Source organism: Emys orbicularis, chromosome 1 (genome assembly GCF_028017835.1).
Source record: "Emys orbicularis isolate rEmyOrb1 chromosome 1, rEmyOrb1.hap1, whole genome shotgun sequence".
NCBI classification, from domain to species: domain Eukaryota; kingdom Metazoa; phylum Chordata; order Testudines; family Emydidae; genus Emys; species Emys orbicularis.
The window spans coordinates 241558491-241578391 of NC_088683.1; the positions used below are offsets into that span (position 1 = coordinate 241558491).

The 19901-nt window shown below is 39.6% G+C and overlaps 1 protein-coding gene across 1 annotated transcript in view; it reads right to left on the bottom strand.

Moving 5' to 3' along the window:
• Nucleotides 1-4807: 4807 nt before the first annotated feature.
• Nucleotides 4808-19901, bottom strand: part of GYG2 (glycogenin 2) — a 33316-nt gene continuing 18222 nt past the window's right edge. The window contains exons 3-9 of the mRNA XM_065423441.1: nt 18908-19082; nt 17461-17623; nt 14019-14145; nt 10965-11187; nt 9266-9403; nt 7550-7660; nt 4808-4969 (exon numbers count right to left, since the gene is read on the bottom strand). Coding sequence (XP_065279513.1) covers nt 4808-4969; nt 7550-7660; nt 9266-9403; nt 10965-11187; nt 14019-14145; nt 17461-17623; nt 18908-19082 — 1099 coding nt within the window. The remainder of the gene's footprint in view (nt 4970-7549; nt 7661-9265; nt 9404-10964; nt 11188-14018; nt 14146-17460; nt 17624-18907; nt 19083-19901) is intronic.

Genomic DNA, 19901 nt, shown 5'->3' on the forward strand with positions numbered 1-19901 from the left:
AGTAGGAGCTCTTTATGCCAGTCATTTATCTCTATATCCTTGTCATTATTACAATATGTCCAGCAGAGACAAGTGGTAGGTATATACAGCCCTTCCTAACTGACACTGAGAAAAGATCTGTTGTTCAGGGGAAAATCCACCCCCGAAGTTTACTCTGTGACTACACCAATGCCTCTTGCAGAAAAATCCTACTTGAATCTCCCACATCAAAGCAGACACTCTGCTGAGATGAATCAATAAAGTGGTAGATTCCCACTGAGATAGATACTGGCAACTATATTTCAATATGCTTTTTGAAAATTCACTAAAATTTAGTAAATGTGTACTCAGCTCTAACAAATAACCACTCTCGAGTTTTCCTTGAAACAAAACGAGATGACAAACTTGCAACTAAACAACATTCTCATGTGAAAAGGATATATTCAGTCATGTCGCCGTGGGGAAAAAAAAAAAAAATAAAAAAAAATAAAAGGGAAACAATCTTTTTCTATAAAATGTAAGTCCAAACAATGAGCGGAAACTTAATTAGTCCATGAGTAGTGATTGGAAAAAAAAAAAAAAAAAAGACACTTTATTCCTACTAGCTATCCCTAAGCAGACAAACATAGCTTATGTTTGCAAATACTGTTCACCAGGTACCGCTGACACCGTAGTACCAATTTAATAACAAACATATTTAAAAGTAACCAGTTGTGACAGTGTACCCCATAAGGCTTTATGGGGAGGGGGTGCTTATAAATGTATGTATGACATAACTGGAATATGTTTTGTGCTGCCTGTGCCAGGTAACATATCTCCGTAAAGGTTATGGTCTACTATATCTATTCATCCTATTTGTACATATATATATATATCATTTTCTACTTGAGGTTAAGAATATGGGCTGTATGCTTGCTTGGTTTCTAAGTAAGCTTTGGGAGGCATTTGGTCAGCTTCTTTAGGAAGGAATTCGCCAGGTTAAGTACCTGATCAGGAAACACTTGGGGAACAATGCATCTTGGAATGCTCCAATCCACATAAGAAGTCTTCCTGGAGACATGCAAGATACCATGTGGACAATGGCTTCAGCCTGTAAAGACTGAGTCATGCAGGGACATGTGACTTGCCCAGGTGACTCCAGAACTCCATCTTGGAGCTGGACTTTGCATAGGAGGGGGGTCTCCACCCACAAGAGAGTCTATTTAAACCTGGGGGAGACCCCTCCATTTTGTCTTCAGCTGGCTAAAGAAGGAGCCTCTCCACCCCCCCGCCCCCCACAGGATACTTGAAGGAGACTGAAACAAAGGACAGTAACTACAGGGGGTGTGAGTGATTGCTGGACCCAGGCTAAAAGGAGATTAGCCTGTAAAAGGGAGTGCTCTGGAACTGGTGAGGAAATCATCTGTATTTAGTTTGATTAGACATAGATTTGCGCATTTTATTTTATTTTGCTTGGTGACTTACTTTGTTCTGTCTGTTACTACTTGGAACCACTTAAATCCTACTGTCTGTATTTAATAAAATCACTTTTTATTTAGTAATTTACTCAGAGTATGTATTAATACCTGGGGGAGCAAACAACTGTGCATATCTCTCTATCAGTGTTATAGAGGGTGAACAATTTATGAGTTTACTCTGCATAAGCTTTATGCAGGGTAAAACGGATTTATCTGGGTTTAGACCCCATTGGGAGTTGGGCATCTGAGTGCTAAAGACAAGCACATTTCTATGAGCTGTTTTGAGGTAAACTTGCAGCTTTGGGACAAGTGATTCAGACCCTGGGTTTGTGTCTGGAGCCAGACGGGAGTGTCTGGTTCAGCAAGACAGGGTGCTGGAGTCCTGAGCTGGCAGGGAAAACAGAAGCAGGGGTAGTCTTTGCACATCAGGTGGCAGCTCCCAAGGGGGTTTCTGTGATCCAACCCGTCACACCAGTCACTCAAGAATGATGCTCCCCAGCCACAATGGAAATTTGAACTGTAATCCTGCACCAGCCATGTGATGGACATGATTACTTCAAGCCTTTTTCCCTTTCTGATTTCTGTGTGTGACATTCACCTTAGTGCAAAGACCTATTAATCACTTAAACATGTTAGGAACTTAAGTGGTACGTAGAGACTTGGGTGAGCCTTCTGCTCTGCGGTAAGTTTCACTGTTTGATTCTGTACTTACGGATATGAGCCCTGATCCTTATTTAGATGGCAGTGTAGAACTTCAGCAACATTGGTAACAAGTGACTATACAAAATATCATGAAGTTGTTAATATAATAAGCAGAGCCTAACAAACGTCAGTGCTATCGATAGGTTAAAATTCACAAGACTTGGTGGCGATTCAGACCACAGCTACAAAACAAATTCACACTACATTCCCACAGTCAAACTTGCTCTAAAAATATATTGTTCAACTCTCACCCCATGAGGTGTGTCCAGCCTCTTTCAAATTCACAATAGTTGCAGTCTGCCATTGAATATTTGGTTCCCAGATCAACGTCACCTTATCCTCCTCTGTACTTGGGTATGTAACCACAGAAATTGCTTTGAACCATTAACCTAACATGAGCAGAATTTGCCACTGCCAGGTGCATTAGGACAATGTTGGTGTGTTTTCAAAAGCAACTATTCAGCTATTCCTGTCCTATTTAAGCATGTAGGAGCACTTTTGAAAATCATGCCCGACATGTTTCAAAAGAACACAACTAGTCTAAGGAGGCCAAGCACCAGTGACTCAAATTTCTGCCCTGTGCACTGTTCTTCCTGAGCTCATCCTCCCCACTGTTCCAACAGGTTGGGGGGAAAAACCATCAACAACTGGACCAAATCCTTTCTAAACTCCAGCCAGAAAAAACGACAAAGATTTAATTCTAAAATATTAAAGATGAATTTCTCATTTAGTACATGATATTGTGGTACATCAGACATGCCTATTAATCTAGTTTTCTTGGTAAAATACTGCATAACCACCACAGGGTGCAAATTCACATCCTAGCTCCCTGATCCCTCCTTTCACTTTAATACTTAACAGTAATAAACCTACTCTGAAAATCTTTTAGAATTACTGATTTTCCCTTTAAGTCAGTAATTTCCCCCATCATCTAATTAACATGCCTAGTAAAATATAGTAGTAACTGCACAAAACAGTTCACTTTTTTTTTTTTTAAAGGGTCTTTCAATTTAAACGATCTTCAAACTGTTTAGGTCACATTGGCAATATTCCTCATAAAACTGAGAATTCTCTTAAACATCCAAATCACTTCCATAAGAGTAAATAAGAGACAAGCTGGATAAAAGTGGAGGTAGTTAGACTCTTGAAAGTGAAAATAATTCCTTACAGACACATTAAAAAAAAAAAAGTTTAAAATGTTTTCTTTCTTCCACTCCTTTGGATTCTCTTGCTGGTTTCCTAGTGGATTAATTTGTGCAGGTTTTTTGGGGGAAAAAAAGTAAAAAATAAAAGCTACCTTTTCTTTTCCTCAGTAGAATTCTGTGTACATTCCTCTTACCAAGGAGCGATATATTATGCCATTGATTTTTTTTTTAAGCAGAGTTCCCAAATGATTTCATTAGATAGTTCTGCAACTTAAAAACTGGTGACACAATATGACCCAAAATGTTTAAAGAAGTCCTGCATCAAGTGTTGTATAACTAATTTCTCTCTCTGGTATTACCAGAGCTGAAGTTTCAAGCTGAAATGCAAGAGTTACCAAATTAAAAAAATCTGTCAAGTTTCTCAGTCTTCTGAAATGTATTTATTTTTATTTAACAACGCGATTAAAGTTACATCTAAAGGCCCAAATCTGCAAAGGAGTACCCTCACAAGTATAGTTAATACAGCACAGTCCCACTGACAGTAACTATACACACAGTTGTATTGGTTTCCAGAAATAGGCCCTTAGTTTATAGCTAATAAATAGCTGTTTTATTAAATAGGTATCAGTTATCTGTCTCAGATGCACCCAAACTGCCTGCAATATAGATAAGTACCATCTAATGGATTTAGTGCCTTCGTGAAATGCAGTTTGGAGCACTGGTAAACAAATTCATTTCAAGCACCACAATGAGGCAGAACAGCTGTTAGTTATGAAGGCCTATACAGTGTTTTTTTCCTCTCTCAACCATTTAGCTAATAAAATACATAATAAAACATGAGAAACCCTGAATATACAGATTAAGGTAACATAAAAATCCTATAGCAGTTTATCGCAATGATCCAAAAGAAACTAGTAACACCATTACCATCTATTTTAGAGTTGTACTGTTGCCCATTAGCTATGTACCTGAGCACCTTCCACCTAAAGTAGAAGAGCAAGTGGACTTCTTGGAGTATCCAGGTGAAGGCCTAGCCCCACTGTAGTCAACGGGAGTTTTGATTTCAGTGGAGCCAGGGTTTCCTCCTTTGGCTTTTCCCCTTTGTCAGCTTATGTATAATGGTTGATGGTGTGAATGTCACTTTGGTTCCAGTGGAAAAGCTTTCATAAAAAAGGTTTTGCAAAATTTTCTAAAGGTGCAAATCCTCTAGATTAATCTAAGGATCCTCTGGAAGTTTAATGTTATTACTGCAGAATACTATAGGACTTTTTCCTTAATGCAGGGATATCAAGTGGAGATGTCACAATTTCTGCACTACTATTTCATGAGGCACTCTAGGTCAACAATCAATATGAGGCACACACCAGAGTTAAAAAATTAGTGGTGCTAGGTTTGCAATTTTTTTCTTAAAATAGAGGAGGTCCATTTTAACTTCAATATCAAAGGAAGATAAACATCCCAGGGGTTGCATGTACACCACAAATGCAAACAGTGGCTGGTCAATATATTGCATTACAATTAAGTCTACTTTAAAAATTTATCCAATTTCTTTTTAATATGTTCAAAAGCATCCTTCCCCATGTAGTCCATACGGCCTTCCTCCCACTTCTTCCGTTCATCTTCTGCATTTGGCTCTTCCGGTTTCAGCTGAGTGGACAGCTCAGAAATAAGATGGGTAGTCTCATCCTAGGAAAGGAGACAGGACAGTGCAAAGCAGTCACTTCATTAGCCTCATTTTAGTGATGGGCTTAAAATCAGTTTCTACATTTTAATCATCCAAGTCAAAAAGATCTTGAAGAGATTGTTCATTATGATTTCCATGATGTGGTAGCATTTCCCCAGCTGTATCACTTACCAAAGTATCTTTGAAAGAGTCAAACATATTTCCTGGTCTTAACTCACAATCTGGCAAATTCAGAAATGCCAACAAAACTGAGGTTTTTAATGAGGATACATATGAATAACACTCTGCACCTGTGTAGAGTCTGAATAACTTTAGCAGGACTCCACATGGATGGAGATATCTAGACTAGCAGATCCCAGTGCCAGACTGGGATCAGAGTTTTGTCTGGTCTCCAAAGAGTTAATGGACAAGGCAGTAAGAACTCAAGCTAGAAACAGCAGCATGTGTCGGACACCAGTCTCACTACCCATGCTGAAACTCTTGTAAATTTTAATTAAAAACGACCATTCAATGCACAGATAGTTTGCGCCTCTGAGGGATATTTCAAATTTGCCAATTTTGGTTTGGAGACTCAATTAGCAAGGGTTATTATGTGAATAAAAGATAATGAACAAGTACTGATCATAATTTAATCAATGAAAGGGAAATTAATATACTGTGAAAGGAATTTCATTTCTGTAATACCTATGATAGACCCACCCTGTTCCACATGCATGATTTAAACAAAAATAATATTCCAGACTGACCTAGGACCTCACCCTGTACTCCACTACTCATACAAATAGCCCTTACTCATGCAAGTATGATGATCCAGAATGCAACTGCCAATTTTCATAACATATATCAAAGATAAAATGCATCTGTAACAAACTATTCTGTTTTACTCCAGATGAAGATCTAAGATCTTCCTTTCTGGACACGTCAATTAAGCATCATTTATATAAAAAAAGTATAATGTAGGGAAGAAAAATTATTAATTGACCTGACAAAGAAGTCAGTAATAAAAACCAAGGATCAGATGAATATATAGCAAAGGGTAGAATGTAAAAATTCCTAACATCTGCTTAAATAAAATCTATATGTAAAGATGATGCACAATGCACAGGTTAACGGAGATAGGGATTTTACTTTACAGTAGACCATAAATCAAGTCATTTAAAGGATAAAGTGAAATTCAAGTCAAAAATATAGACCGTCTTACAAGCAGAAAAGGACGGAACAGTTCATTCAGCTTGAGAGTGCCTCCTGCTAAATTACTTCAATCTTAATTGTCCTGATAGCATGACATAACCCCTAAGTAAAAATTAGGGGGGGGGGGGAGGGGAAACGCATGAAGCTATTTAATGTAGTGCCTCTCCAAACCATGTGGGGCAGACAGCAATATTACTATAGTATTAATGGTGTATGCCTGACATGCGACTACTGATAGAAACTGAAGAACCACAGGAAGATTTCAGCAGAGATACATGTGTTAATGAGTTCCTAAATCAGATTAAAAAAAAAAAAAAAAAAAAATCACAGGAAACTTATCTGGCATTTATTTTGTCTTCCTTGTCTGACTGTTATACTATTGGTCACGTTTGTAAAGTATATCACAGATAATGTTTCATCAGAAATTTTACAATCCTAAAACTGTGTCTAATATTTTAAGCCTTTTTATATAGTACTCACCAAATTTAAAATATTGTGGATTTAATACCAACCATCTAAATACTATGGCAGCTGATAAAGGAGGAGTTGAAAGTTTGCTCCATCTGAATACACTGCTCAGGAAGGCACACCAGGAAGCAGCTCCTCTGATGTTATGAGCAAAGGAGAACTGATTGTTAACTCATTCAGAAGGGTCCACATAACCCTTTGAACCCTTGCAAGAAATTCATAATAAGGCAGCTTCAAAATAAAACTCTTTCTGCTCAGCTCCCATTTCATTTACTTGAGGCCCAACAACCAAGGAACAAACGTTTTACAGAGTATACTTACTCCCTGGAGATATGCACGTGTGACAAAATCTGGCACTTATTTCTTAAGTAAACATATAATCCCTACTAATACATGTTAACCCATTTACTTACCTTTATTACATGGATTAAAGCTAACCTTTGGATATTAATGACAGAAGGTTAAATATTATGGGTTAAATCCTGGCTCTGTCCAAGTCAGTAGCAAAACTCCCATTGACTTCCACGGAACCAAGATTTAACCTATTATATGTTTTATCTTAAATTATTTCAGCAGATAGTACATTTGAGCTTTAAACACCAATTATTATTGAAACAACTATTTATTACAAGATACCCAAGACTAATTTCAGAAATTTACCACTTGGGGTGGAGCAGGGGGAAATATACATTCAGATAAAAAAAAAAAGTACAAATATTAAAAAGAGCTTCATAAACAAGGACTGGAAATGGCTAAGAAATTATACAGAGAAATCATTTCTATATCTGCCTGATTAGCTAAGACATACTTATTTGTTAAATTAAAACATAATTTGCTGATCTCTCCCAAAATTGTGCTGGCAAAGAATGAAGTAAATGCACAAAGACTTGCAACAAGGGTGGAACACAAAGAGCTGCATATACCAGTTTCAAGGTTTGCTGAGGGGCAGGATGAAAGGCAAGCTGTTCCAATGGCTGGTCTGGCTCAGGGAGACTGTCTTCAGAATTGTGTTGTTCAACTTGAGGTACAGGTGGCTGAAATGTAAAGTTTTATTAATTGTTGCTTTTTCCTCACAGTTTTTACATTAACAGAATTGGTACAGTAGAAAATAATTTCAGCTGGAGGAGTGGGGGATGGAGAAGAGACGCTAAAAATTCAGTTTGCTCTAAGGCCAGATGAGCAATTTCTATCTACAGAATGAGAGTAGATCAAGGTGATCCATAATAGAGATAAAGTACAGAAACTGTATTCAGGCCTGCATAGGTTATCAGAAATACACATTCACCTCTTCTGGCAATCAGAGCATAGAGCCCTTAAGCTCGAGTGTCTTCTCACTTACACCAGAGTAAAACAGAAATAACTCCATGAGGTCAACGGAGTTAGGCCATTTTAAGTGAGAGGCCCTTAATCTTAATTTACATGATCTTTTGAAGGATTCATATTTTATTTGAATGAAAAATTAAATGAGTAGCTTGTATACAACTAGCAATTTTTAAAAACCCAAAGAACCACGTTGTTAAGCAACATGTTTTAGAATTACCACCCAGTAGTGTATATGGTAATAGTCTGGGTCTAACAACATTATGACACCATCAGAAAGGTCCAACAAAAATTAAAATCCTTTAAATAAATTCAGTTTTTAAAAAGCAATTCTTGCAAATAGCCCATTTGCAGTCTCTCTCTAAAAACTCTAAAAAACAAAAAAATACCACACTTTTCTACAGTAATGGTCAAGAAACACTAAAATAGTGATATGTTTACAACACACAAACATAGTATCATTATGAAGCGTTGACACAGATTTAGCCATTAAAAATTAGGAAAATTATATTTCATTTGACCACTGTACTGGGAGTGTAATCAGTAAAAACAAACAGCAGGTGACACTGAAGCTACAATTTGATTTACTTTTGCTCAATCTACCATAATATAGCAAGTAGTATAAAACAAAAAATTTTATGGCTAGTAGCCCTGCATGGTATGAAAGTGATATTATGGACAAGGCTTTAAGGTGCCAGGATGAACAGAATAATGTACACCCAAGTGACCTCACTCCAGTGAGCATAAGCAATTCCAATTAAGTAAACTGATATACACAAGTGTAAAACAAGTATTCAAAGAGGAACTCAAACTGTCTTGCAGAAGTGAACGGTACATCTATATCAGAGGAATGCAGTCTAGGAAAGAGTCTTTGAGGAATACACTTAAGTTTTAAACAAATCTCTGTAGATATTAATGATAAAAAAAGATTCCAGCTTTAAATGTATACAGTGATAAGAATACTGTAATTCAATAAGGTTAACTTGGCAATAGAATTTCCCTAGGATTTATTTAGCACCCACTAACTTGTCAATCAATATTCTCTTGGCACTGTTCAATACAAATGTTTTAACCTCCAGATACATCAGAACCATTCTTGACTGAAGATTAAAGACAATACATTTTCATGATGAGACTTGAATTCATTTCGGAATTCAAGCACAACTCAATTGAGGAGGATGTTATCAAGAACAAATGCTTAAATTAAATTCTGTTTAGAGGCTTATGTATGTGTCATCATAAACATGTCCATCACTGGTAGTGCCCAATATATAAAATATACATAGATATTCACAAGAAATAAAAAAACTTGTATTTACAGTTTTAGTATCAAACTCTTCAGGTGGGCAAGTAGTGATGTCTATTTCAGATGTCTGTTCTGGAAACACAGGGATTTGCAGAGAATTGATAAGAGGATTCTCATTTTTCGGTCTAATTTCATCTCCATTGAAAATGTGCTAGAAAAAACAAATCACATCACTATAAGAAGAATTTTGCAACAAATTGTTTTATGGTACGTGTGATTTAACAAATTATAAAAAATATTTACACTTTCTTCATGACACAAGGTTCTACTGTGGTATTTTCTTGTTGATTGTCACAGGCCCTATAGAAGTTAAGGAATAAAGAGCTACAGGGGTTTCTTTTATCCCCAGACTGGGGCATAGGTTTCAGTGCAAGTCTCCTACCCAAACTTTGTAGCCAATCCAACACCCATTAAAGTCAATGGAAAGACTCCCATAGACTTCAGTAGGAGATGGATCAGGCCCTTAATACAAACCTTAAAGCCACCCCTGTCCACTGAGAAGAAATTATTCAATTTCCATACTAACTTAGTTCTATTGTTTCTTTATTGTACCAAGTATTGGAGGGACAAAAGTTAGGCAAACAAAAATTGCAAATATCCATAACCTGCAGCTCCCCTTCCTCACTTCTCCTTCCCAGTTTGCTAGGCATAAGAAAGGTTTTACAAACCGATTCTCTTCACATCAGTGGCAACAATCCAACTGTTTTTATGGGCCTGTTGAAGTTTTTATGATTATCATCATCCAATTCTAAACACAGTTGTGAAAATCCATTTACATGTATCAAGGAGATGCAATTAATAATGTGTATCAAAATCAAAGTATTCTCTGCCCCCACTACTTCTACTTGCTGATTTATCTCTTTTGAAACCACAATCTAATCTACTGATCAGCAACTAGTCTACTCTACAAAAACAACAAGGAGTCTGGTGGCACCTTAAAGACTAACAGATTTATTTGGGCATAAGCTTTCATGGGTAAAGACCTCACTTCTTCAGATGCAAGTCTACTCTAGCCACTTTAAATATGCAAATTAAGAGTATATTTCTTGATGAGAAACTAATTTTTTTTTAAAGTTTTACTTTTAAATTAAAATTGAGGTGCCAAACTGCTATAGCTTTACAGCATGCTTTCCGCTGTAAAGCTATAGCAAACTCTTTCCTCAACATAAACATTCAGACCTTTTTCAGGGCAACTTTATTCAGTAAGTTGAGAAGCTATGACCCACATACGAACAGTTACAATGCAGTTCTGAAAAGGTAAAGTGACGGTATTCCGAAGCCAGGTCTTCAGCTGATGTAAATCAGCTTAGCTCAAAGACAGTAGAGCAATGCTGATTTACACCAGCCGAAAATATGGCTGCCAGGCTTTTTGGGAAGGTTTAAGTGTCAGTTTACAAACATTATTAATCAATTGTCTTTACTTTTAATACAAAGGGGAAAAAATCTTTGGAGCACTAATAATAACAACTATACCTCTGTGCAAAGTATTAGCTTATCACATCCATCTCTAGCCAGCATCTGCATTTAAAAAAAAAAAAAAAAGTCACTGCAGATTTATTGCCATTCAAAAGCCATCGTGCTTTCCCATCTCACTCATCTCCCCATGCTAAAAAAGAAGTCAAGATGGTAATTTATTTTTATTTATTGAATTTTTGTTGGTGTTTTGATTTTGGCATATTCCTGTTAGTCTCCTTTCCAAGATACCACTTTACCTTTTGTCCCTGGGATTCCAGGTCTTCCATCTCTGGAAGTTTTTCTAACAAAGGCAATATGCTAGCGTAGTATATCTTCCACCAGAGTACAAGATATGAGAACTGATGCTGAGATCCTGAGGTGGAGCCATCTTGCATAATTGTTCTTGTTTGAGGGTTGTACTTGTAGTGCCAGGGCTTTGCTGACCCCAAAAAATGAACTACCTTTGCATCTCTGCCAAAACTGTGGAGGAAAGAAATACAAAGTTGTGTTATAGGAATGAATACATTCTCATTGGCATTTAAGAAGAAAATGTGTATTCTTGGTGCTATGGCAGGTGTGACATCTTGCAACAACTACTCGTGACAATCATTGACCTCTTATTAATGTAACTATCACCAGATGTGATCTCAGTTATGCAGAATAATTGAAAGCTATTGAATTAAATTATTTTATCTTATTAATCTGAATTGCTTTGCTTGAAAGAAAGGAAGGAAATAAAAGAGACTGCATTGTCACTTGTTTCCTACTGCTGATTCCAATGGAAATAGTTCATGAAGGAAACTGAAAGATTAAATTTCATCTCTCTTCTTGCACATTCCCTTCCAAACTAATAAAAATCACTTTACTGAATATCAAAGCAGCAAAATTCTTGATTATTGTGGTTCCAGTATTTAAGTTATCCAATGAAAGTTTCACACGAAGTTCATCGTAATTCACACTAATGGATCATTCATGACCCATTTTTGAAAAAAATTCATATAGTCATGCTTATAACAGTGTACTACAAAAGTTTATTAAAGAGAAAAAAAGAAGAGCATTTGAAATCATATAATAATTGCTAGCACCAATTTTGCTTCAAGGAAGAATCTTATGGACAGATTTCAATACCCTTACACTGTGAGCAAGGGCGGCTCTAGGCACCAGCAAAGCAAGCACGTGCTTGGGGCAGCCCATTTGCAGGGGCGGCAGGGATCCAGCATGGGAGCTGAGAACCAACAGGGGGCCCTGGGAGCTGTAGTTCCTTGGTTAGCTCCCTGCCTATAGAGCCAGCCCTGGAGCAGGGAAAGAACTACATTTCCCAGCATTCCCTTGGCCACTATCAACAGGAAAGAGGGGGAGGGAGTGAGGTAGCTGAGACCTCATGCTGCAGTGAATGGAGAGCTGCACTGTGAGTAGGGATACCATATTTTAACATTCAAAAAATAGGAAACTGCACGGGGAGGGAGGGTAGCCCCACCCTGCCACCAGCCACTCCCTCCGACTGCCCCCCACAGAAACGCCAACCCATCCTGCTCCCTGTCCCCCGATCACCCCCTCCCGGGACCCCTGCCCCTAACTGCCCCCCAGGATCCCACCCCCTATCTAAGCCTCCCTTCTCCTTGTCCCCAACTGCCCCCTCCTGAGACCCCTCCCCCAACTTCCCCCCAGGACCCCACCCCCTACCTGTCCCCTGACAAACTCCCGGGACTCCCATGCCTATCCAACCACTGCCTGTCCCCTGACTGCCCCCCCAACCCCTGACCCATCTAACCCCCCCTTCTCCCTGCCCGACTGCCCCCCCCGAACTTCCGCCCCATCCAACCCCCCTGCCCCCTTACCGTGCCACTCAGACCAGCGTGTCTGGCTCCATGCAACGCCAGACACACTGCTGCATACATGCTGCCGTGCTCCCCCGCAGAGCCACAGCCCTCTTTCCCCCCCGCAGCACCTGCCTTCCAGATTTGAACACCTCAAAATTCAGGAGTGCTCAAGCTCAGTTTGGGCAGCTGTTACTTCATTTCTCCCAAATCAAATATACTGATCCACTGTAACTTGCTGTAGAAAAAGTAGGATAAAATTGAGCAAGAAATGCTTCCCAGAGGTTATTAGGACTGGAATTGCTATTTTCAACAGCCATTGCCTTTTTTGTTTGTTTGTTTAAAAGGAAGACAGTGATATTGCATTGGCAAATTCCCCATAGAAAGAAAGAGGAACAAAAGAATAATAAAGGCACCTCAACTTTTCTTCATTTATGTAGGACAGTCTTATAATAGGCATCCAGATATCCTCCAATCACACAAGCTGAAAATTGTCCCACTTTACTGCAGTTCTGTAACCATATGGGAACCAATCCTGTCTGTGTTCTGTGCACATCTAAAATTCCTGCTGAATGACCTGCCCTAGGAACGAGTTACCAGTGACCCAGGGCTGTGGCGGAAGGAGGGTGCAGGGGGGGGGGGGGAAGAAGAGAGCCCAGGGCTGGGGCGGCAGGAGGTGTGTGGGGGGGAATGAGGGAGCCCAGAGCTGGGGTGGCAGGGGGTGTGGGTGGGGGGAGAAGAGCCCAGGGCTGGGGCAGCACGGGGGGGGTCCAGCGAGGAGCCCAGGGCTGGGACGGGGGGCAGCAGGGCCGGCTCCAGGCACCAGCTTGGCAAGCAGGTGCTTGGGGCGGCCACTCCGGAGAGGGGCAGCAAGTCCAGCTATTTGGCGGCAATTCGGCGGCCGGTCCCTCACTCCCGCTCCGAGCGAAGGACCTTCCGCCGAATTGCCGCGGCAGATCGCGATCGGGGCTTTTTTTTGGGCTGCTTGGGGCAGCCAAAACCCTGGAGCCGGCCCTGGGGGGCAGCCAAAAATTTTTTTTGCTTGGGGCAGCAAAAAACCTAGAGCCGGCCCTGACTGTGAGAAACTTTAATGAAAATCAATGGGGCTACTTTTGCAGTAAGAATATCAGATCTGTGCCATTAGGTAATCTGTGGTCTGTAGAATATAAGGAAAGTGTCACTGAAGTGACATATCAACCAACATATATCAATTTAAGTAATACGGTTTCAACTTTTACTTTTGTTCTCTATTGCAAGAGCTATTTAACAATACTAAGTGTTGAGAAATCTTGGTATTCTGCATCAGAGCAGATGCTAAAGGCTCTGCATTACTGTATTCCAACTTCTTATCACATGACTTCACATTGTGGACTATTGTGTTAGACTAACTTATAATCAAGTTTCAGACTGGGTCACTATCCTTCTCTTATAAATGGGCAAAATATATTAAAGGGCTCTATAGAATTGCAATCATCCACCAGTAATACTACTTACTGTTTGAAAGCAGGAACATACGTGTAGATAGCACTACTGCTTAAGTTGTAGATAAATGGTAAATGTTTGCCAATATCTGTTGTTGCCCAGTTACTGAAGAAACTATTTAGTAAGCCTTGATCACCACCTAGAGAATAAATAAAATTATAAGCAGTATCAACAAAATGTTCATGTAAACTACAATTTGTTTGAAGACTTAATAGCCAAGAGAAAATTCAGTACTGAAAAAAGAAAAAATGAGTTCAACTGAGACTCTTTGGTCTAAAATTTGAGTGATTTGAGCTATAAACCCACACAGGTTTACAATCCTGTGCAGTCTTCCTGGACCCTGAACCTGGGCGTGCAGGGTAAGTGGGTGCTATGCACCCATTTCTTGCTCCTCCCTGAACACATGGTTGGAGACTGGGCTCCACCGCCTCCACAGTGGAGCTGATCTAAGCAAGAGCCAATATCCCTTCCCTGTACTGTTCCTGCAGCCGTACAGCAAAAAGTACAATCTAGCCCACAATCATGAGGTAAATCTGTGTCCCCCACAGTATTTTAGCTTAATCCTTTAGACTCCAAGGAGGAAGTTATATGAATATTCAGTCTGTCTTGCTTTCAAAAGCCAGTTTGTGTATGAGAAGAAACTGCCAAATCTTCAAATTGGGTAAAAATTGCCTGTAAGCAGCAGCAGCAGCAGCAAGTAGACAAAAGAGACAACCGAGGTGATGGTGGGTGGGAAGATGAGGTAACAAAAGCAACAGCGTGATGCCCGTGTGTAACTGTTTGCAGAATTAGGGCCCTACTGGCGAATATACTGAAAGTTAATATAAATACAAAATATAATTATACAGCATGAATTTGATAGCATGAGAAATAAATAATACACTTATTAAATCAAATAATAAAGAATGGAAGGAAACAGACATTAAGAGTTCATAGAATCACAGAATCATAGAAATGCTGGGCTGGAAGGGATCTTGAGAGGCTACCTAGTCCACCCCTGTGCACGTAGGCAAGACAAAGTAACCCTAGCCCACCGCGAGAGGTGTTTGTCCAGCCTATTCTTAAAAACTGCCAGTGATGGGGATTCCACAGCCTCCCCTGGAAGTCTATTCCAGAGCTTATCTATCCTTGAAAGTTTTCCTTAATATCTAACATAAATCTCCCCTGCTGCGGATTAAGCCAATTGCTGCTTCTCCTACCTTCAGCATTTGCTCACCATAGTCTTTGTAACAACCCTTCGCATATTTGAAGACTTATCAGATCCACCCTCAGTCTTCTTTTCTCAAGGCTAAATATGTCCATTTCTTTCTTTTTTTCTTTTTCTTTTTTTTTTTTTTTTTTTTAAATCTTTTCCTCATTGGCCAGGTTTTCTGAACATTTTATCATTTGTTTCATTCTCCTCTGGACTCTCTCCAAATTGTTCACATCTTTCTTAAAGTGTGGCCTCCTGAACTGGACAGAGTACTTCAGCTGAGGCCTCACCAGTGCAGAGTAGAATTGGACAATTACCTCCCATGTTTTATGTAGGACACTCCTGTTAATACATCCCATAAAGTTCTGAGCCTTTCACTATTGCATGACACTGCTGATTCATAACCAATGTGCATTTGATTATGCCTCTCCAAGCATAGCACTTTGCACTTGTCTTTATTGAATTTCATCTTGTTGATTTCAGACCTGTTCTCCATTTTTTCAAGTTCACTTTGAATTCTAATCTTGTCCTCCAAGTTTGCAACCCTTCCCAGTTTGGTGTCATCCACAAATTTTATAAGTATGCTCTCCATTCTATAATCCAAGTCATTACTGAAAATATTGACTACTACCCCTGTGGGACCCTACTAGATACCTACTCCCAATTTAACTGCAAACCACTGATAACTCTGAGTACAGTCTTTCAACCAGTTTTCCACCCTTCTTATAGACCATATCATCTAGAAGACCACATTTTCCTAGTTTGCTTTTGCGAATAAGATGTGGGACAGCCTCAAAAGCCTAACAAAAAAAAAAAAAAATCAAGCTATATATCACGTCTACAGCTTTCCTCTTACCCACAATGCCAGTAACAAAGTCAAAAAAGGAAAATTAGATTGATGTGGCATAATCCATGCTGACAAATCCATGCTGGCTATTCCTTATAGCCCTATGAACCTTTAGGTGCTTACAAATTGATTGTGCAATAATTTGTTCCAGTATTTTTTCAGGTATCCAAGTTAGGCTGACTGATCTAGAATTCCTGGATTCTCTTTGTTCCCCTTTTTAAAGATAGGTACTATGTTTGCTTTTCTCCAGTCCACTGGTGCTTAACCCACCCTTTATGACAGTGTTTCTCAAACTGGGGTCACCACTTGTGTAGGGAAAGCCCCTGGCAGGCCGGTTTGTTTACCTGCCGCAGGTCCAGCCGATCGCGGCTCCAACTGGCCGTGGTTTTCTGCTCCAGGCCAATGGGAGCTGCTGGAAGCGGTGCGGGCCGAGGGACTTACTGGCTGCCGCTTCCAGCAGCCCTCATTGGCCTGCAGTGGCAAACCGCGGCCAGTGGGAGCCGTGATCAGCCAAACCTGCGGACGGGGCAGGTAAACAAACAGCCCCGGCCCGCCAGGGGCTTTCCCTACACAAGTGGCGACCCCAGTTTGAGAAACACTGCTCTATGAGTTCTCAAAGATAATCACCAATGGTTCCGAGATTACTTAAGGAAGTGACTGAAGCACTTTAGGGTGAATTTCATCAGGCCATGCTGACTTGAATACATCTAACCTATCTAAATATTCTTCAGCTTGTTTTTCCCCCCCCAATTTTGGCTTGTATTCCTTCCCCCTTGTTTTTAATATTAACTGTGATAAGTATCTAGTAACAATTTACCTTTTTAGAGAAGACTGAAGTAAAATAGACAAACACCTCAGCCATCTTGAGGTGTCATCCGTTATTAGCTCTCCTTCTCCAATAAACACAGAGCCTACACTTTCCTTCATCTTTCTCTTGTTCCTAATGTATTTATAGACCCTCTTCTTATTGCCTTTGATGTCCCTTGCTAGGTGTAACTCATTGTGTGCCTTAGCCTTTCTGATTTTCTCCCTACATGCTTGTGTTATTATTTTGTATTAATACTTAGCAATTTGTCGGTTTCCACTTATAGATATAGACAAAGGAAAGAATATTTTTTAACATAAGCTTTAAATGAAATAATGAATAGTGAGGCAGATAGATTCAGGTAACCCCTGTCCATCTTATCTGATCAAGAGTTATAGGGTTAGATCCTCAACTAGTGTAAACTGGAGCTATGACAATTTACATCAGCTGAGGATCTGCCCCCTAGGTTTTTTTGAGAGATTAAACCTTGAGTATTGTCATTTCCTCCCTCTGCTCTGCTAAGTAGGACACTCAGCCCTTTACAGTTGTGGAGAATTGGCTTGTTGAGGGTAAGGGTAATTTCTTGCACTATGTTCTCTCAAAGACTTACCATCAAAGCTGCCATGTTCAGTAGCAAACTGCAGCAGACGGTTATAAGTTTCTACAGAAGGACGAAAGACAAATACGCCACTATTAAAGCAATCTGGCCAGCCAGAATCAGGAGCTGCTGAAAGCTCTTCCCGTTCAAACAGTTCATCAATGTTACATAACACCTTGAAGAAAAAAGAAAAACAAAAACAAACAAAAAAAAAAAGAGTTAGACTCAAATTTAAAATTTTAAAGCAACAGTTTATGAGCACTGTGTTGCCTTTAACATCTGGACAGCTAAATCAAAACTGATGGATTAAATTACTATCCTTGTCATGGACGCTTTAAGTATTTAGAGCACATTAAACAGTGACAGTACAAAGGAGGCTGGCGATCAGAACTTTCATTTGTTAGTTGATAAGGTAACAATATTTATAGCTTTCCTTAAGTTCTAAGGCAAAACAGTGACCATAATGAAATTACAATATGATCACCAGGTTTAAACGGCAAGTCCCTCAAAATATTCTAGTGCAACAAGGAAAATAACACTTTTACACCCCAGGATATAAGCAGGCCTTGCTGGTACATTTTTATAGATATCTATATCGAGAGAGACAGAGAGACAGAACGGGTCCTTCTGGGCATGCTGCAGAGCCCATCTGTTTGAACAAGTGTAATAAGGGCTGGTGAAAGCTGTGTCTGAAAGATCCGGGTTGGCACTGACTCTGGGGACGGCTGAGTGGAGCACTAGTTTGGTTTTTTTAAAATATTGTTTGGGTTTATTTTTGGACTTGTTTGCCTGGTATGTTTGCCGGTTTCCTTCTTTTAAGCTTGAAGGGAACAGGAAAGACTGCTCCGTTTATACTACAACATTGAGGACCAGATCCTCTGCTGATGAAATTCTGCATTGCTCCTTCAAAATCAATGGAGAAATGCTATAATACATTAGCTGAGGATCTGGCCTGAATTTTTAATGGTTAAGAGAAGCCTATTGCATGGGATAGGTACTCTTTTATATAAACTATAAATCAGAAATTAAAATAGTGAATAAATTCCTTTTTGTGGTAAAGAAATGTAAGATTCAATAAAAAAAACAAAAACCCACTTCCCCTGAATATCTCCCTTTTTTGGTAAATAAAACACACAGTACGGAATCACAGCTCATAAAAATGTTTTTCAGACTCAGAGACAAATGTTCAACTACTTAACTTTCTAATATAAACAATGAACTGGCCCAACTAATCCTGCAAAATGAACTGCTTATGTGTAGAGGATGGCCAATGCGATCATGGCCATAATTTGTACTGGACAGCTAATTAAATGGGTGACTTTATTTCCATAGAAACTCTTTTGATCTTTGGGCCACCTTACTCTGATGGGTACCAGTCTGGATTTTTCTAGCAGAACCTACCCAGCTATCTTTAACATCACTCAGAATCCTAACAACGCGATCATCACTCTCTACTCACCAAAGTGTCTGCATCCATAAAGACACATTTGCTATACTGAGTGAGAGTCCAACAGTGAAGTTTGGTGAAGGTTACACCCAGCTCTGGCCTCTCCAGCAGAGCCAAGTGCATCGAGTCAGCACTGTCAATTGCATCCACTTCAATCACTTCATCAAACACACTGCAGAGGACAGCCCTGACAAAGCAAGCAACATACAGGAACAATAAAACTTAGAAACATTTCTTCAGTTAAACATAGTGCAAAAATTCTGGCACGGATATAACTGGCCCCACAATGACACTCAGTTCCGATTTAAAAAACAAAACAAAAAAACTAGAGGTTAAACTAAGATGCACGGTCCTTGTAAACAAGAAGTCTGCCCTGGAAGTAACTATAGGGGCACAAATTGCAACCTCCCTTCTACTAAGGGCCAGTGCATCTCAAGAAGTGATTGGTTCTGGCTGGGGAGGTGGTGTGACTAGGACTCTCACATTTTCAGTGCACCCCTATTATAGCATTTGCCAAGTGGACAGTAGAGCTGTCCTCTCATTGCATACCCATGCAGAACCACCACCACTGGCCACTTCTGCAGTGCATGGTCCCTCCCCAGGGTGTAGCAGGCCTTGCTGGTACAGCTATTTGCACCTCCCTGTGCCTGTCAAAGTAAATTTATCCTCAGTTATACATGTTTAAAATATGTGAGATATAGATATATTACTATTGTTTCAAGCCCTCAAAAGAATTTCAGTGGGGTGTGTCTTCATAATCACTCACAGAACCTTCCTAGACAATACTGTAAAAGTTGATGATTATCATCAATTTCAAGCCTAGAACAGGAAAAAATAATCTTTTTAAGGTAATTTATTTGTGTTATGGTATCACTTACAATATCCTATGTGTTGTCCAAAGAGAGGAAGACAAGCCCTGCACTCTGCAGTTTATAATTTAAGGACTAACTGGCTCTCAGAATCTGTCATTAATCACCAAAATATGATGGGGGAAGGGGAGAGTTAA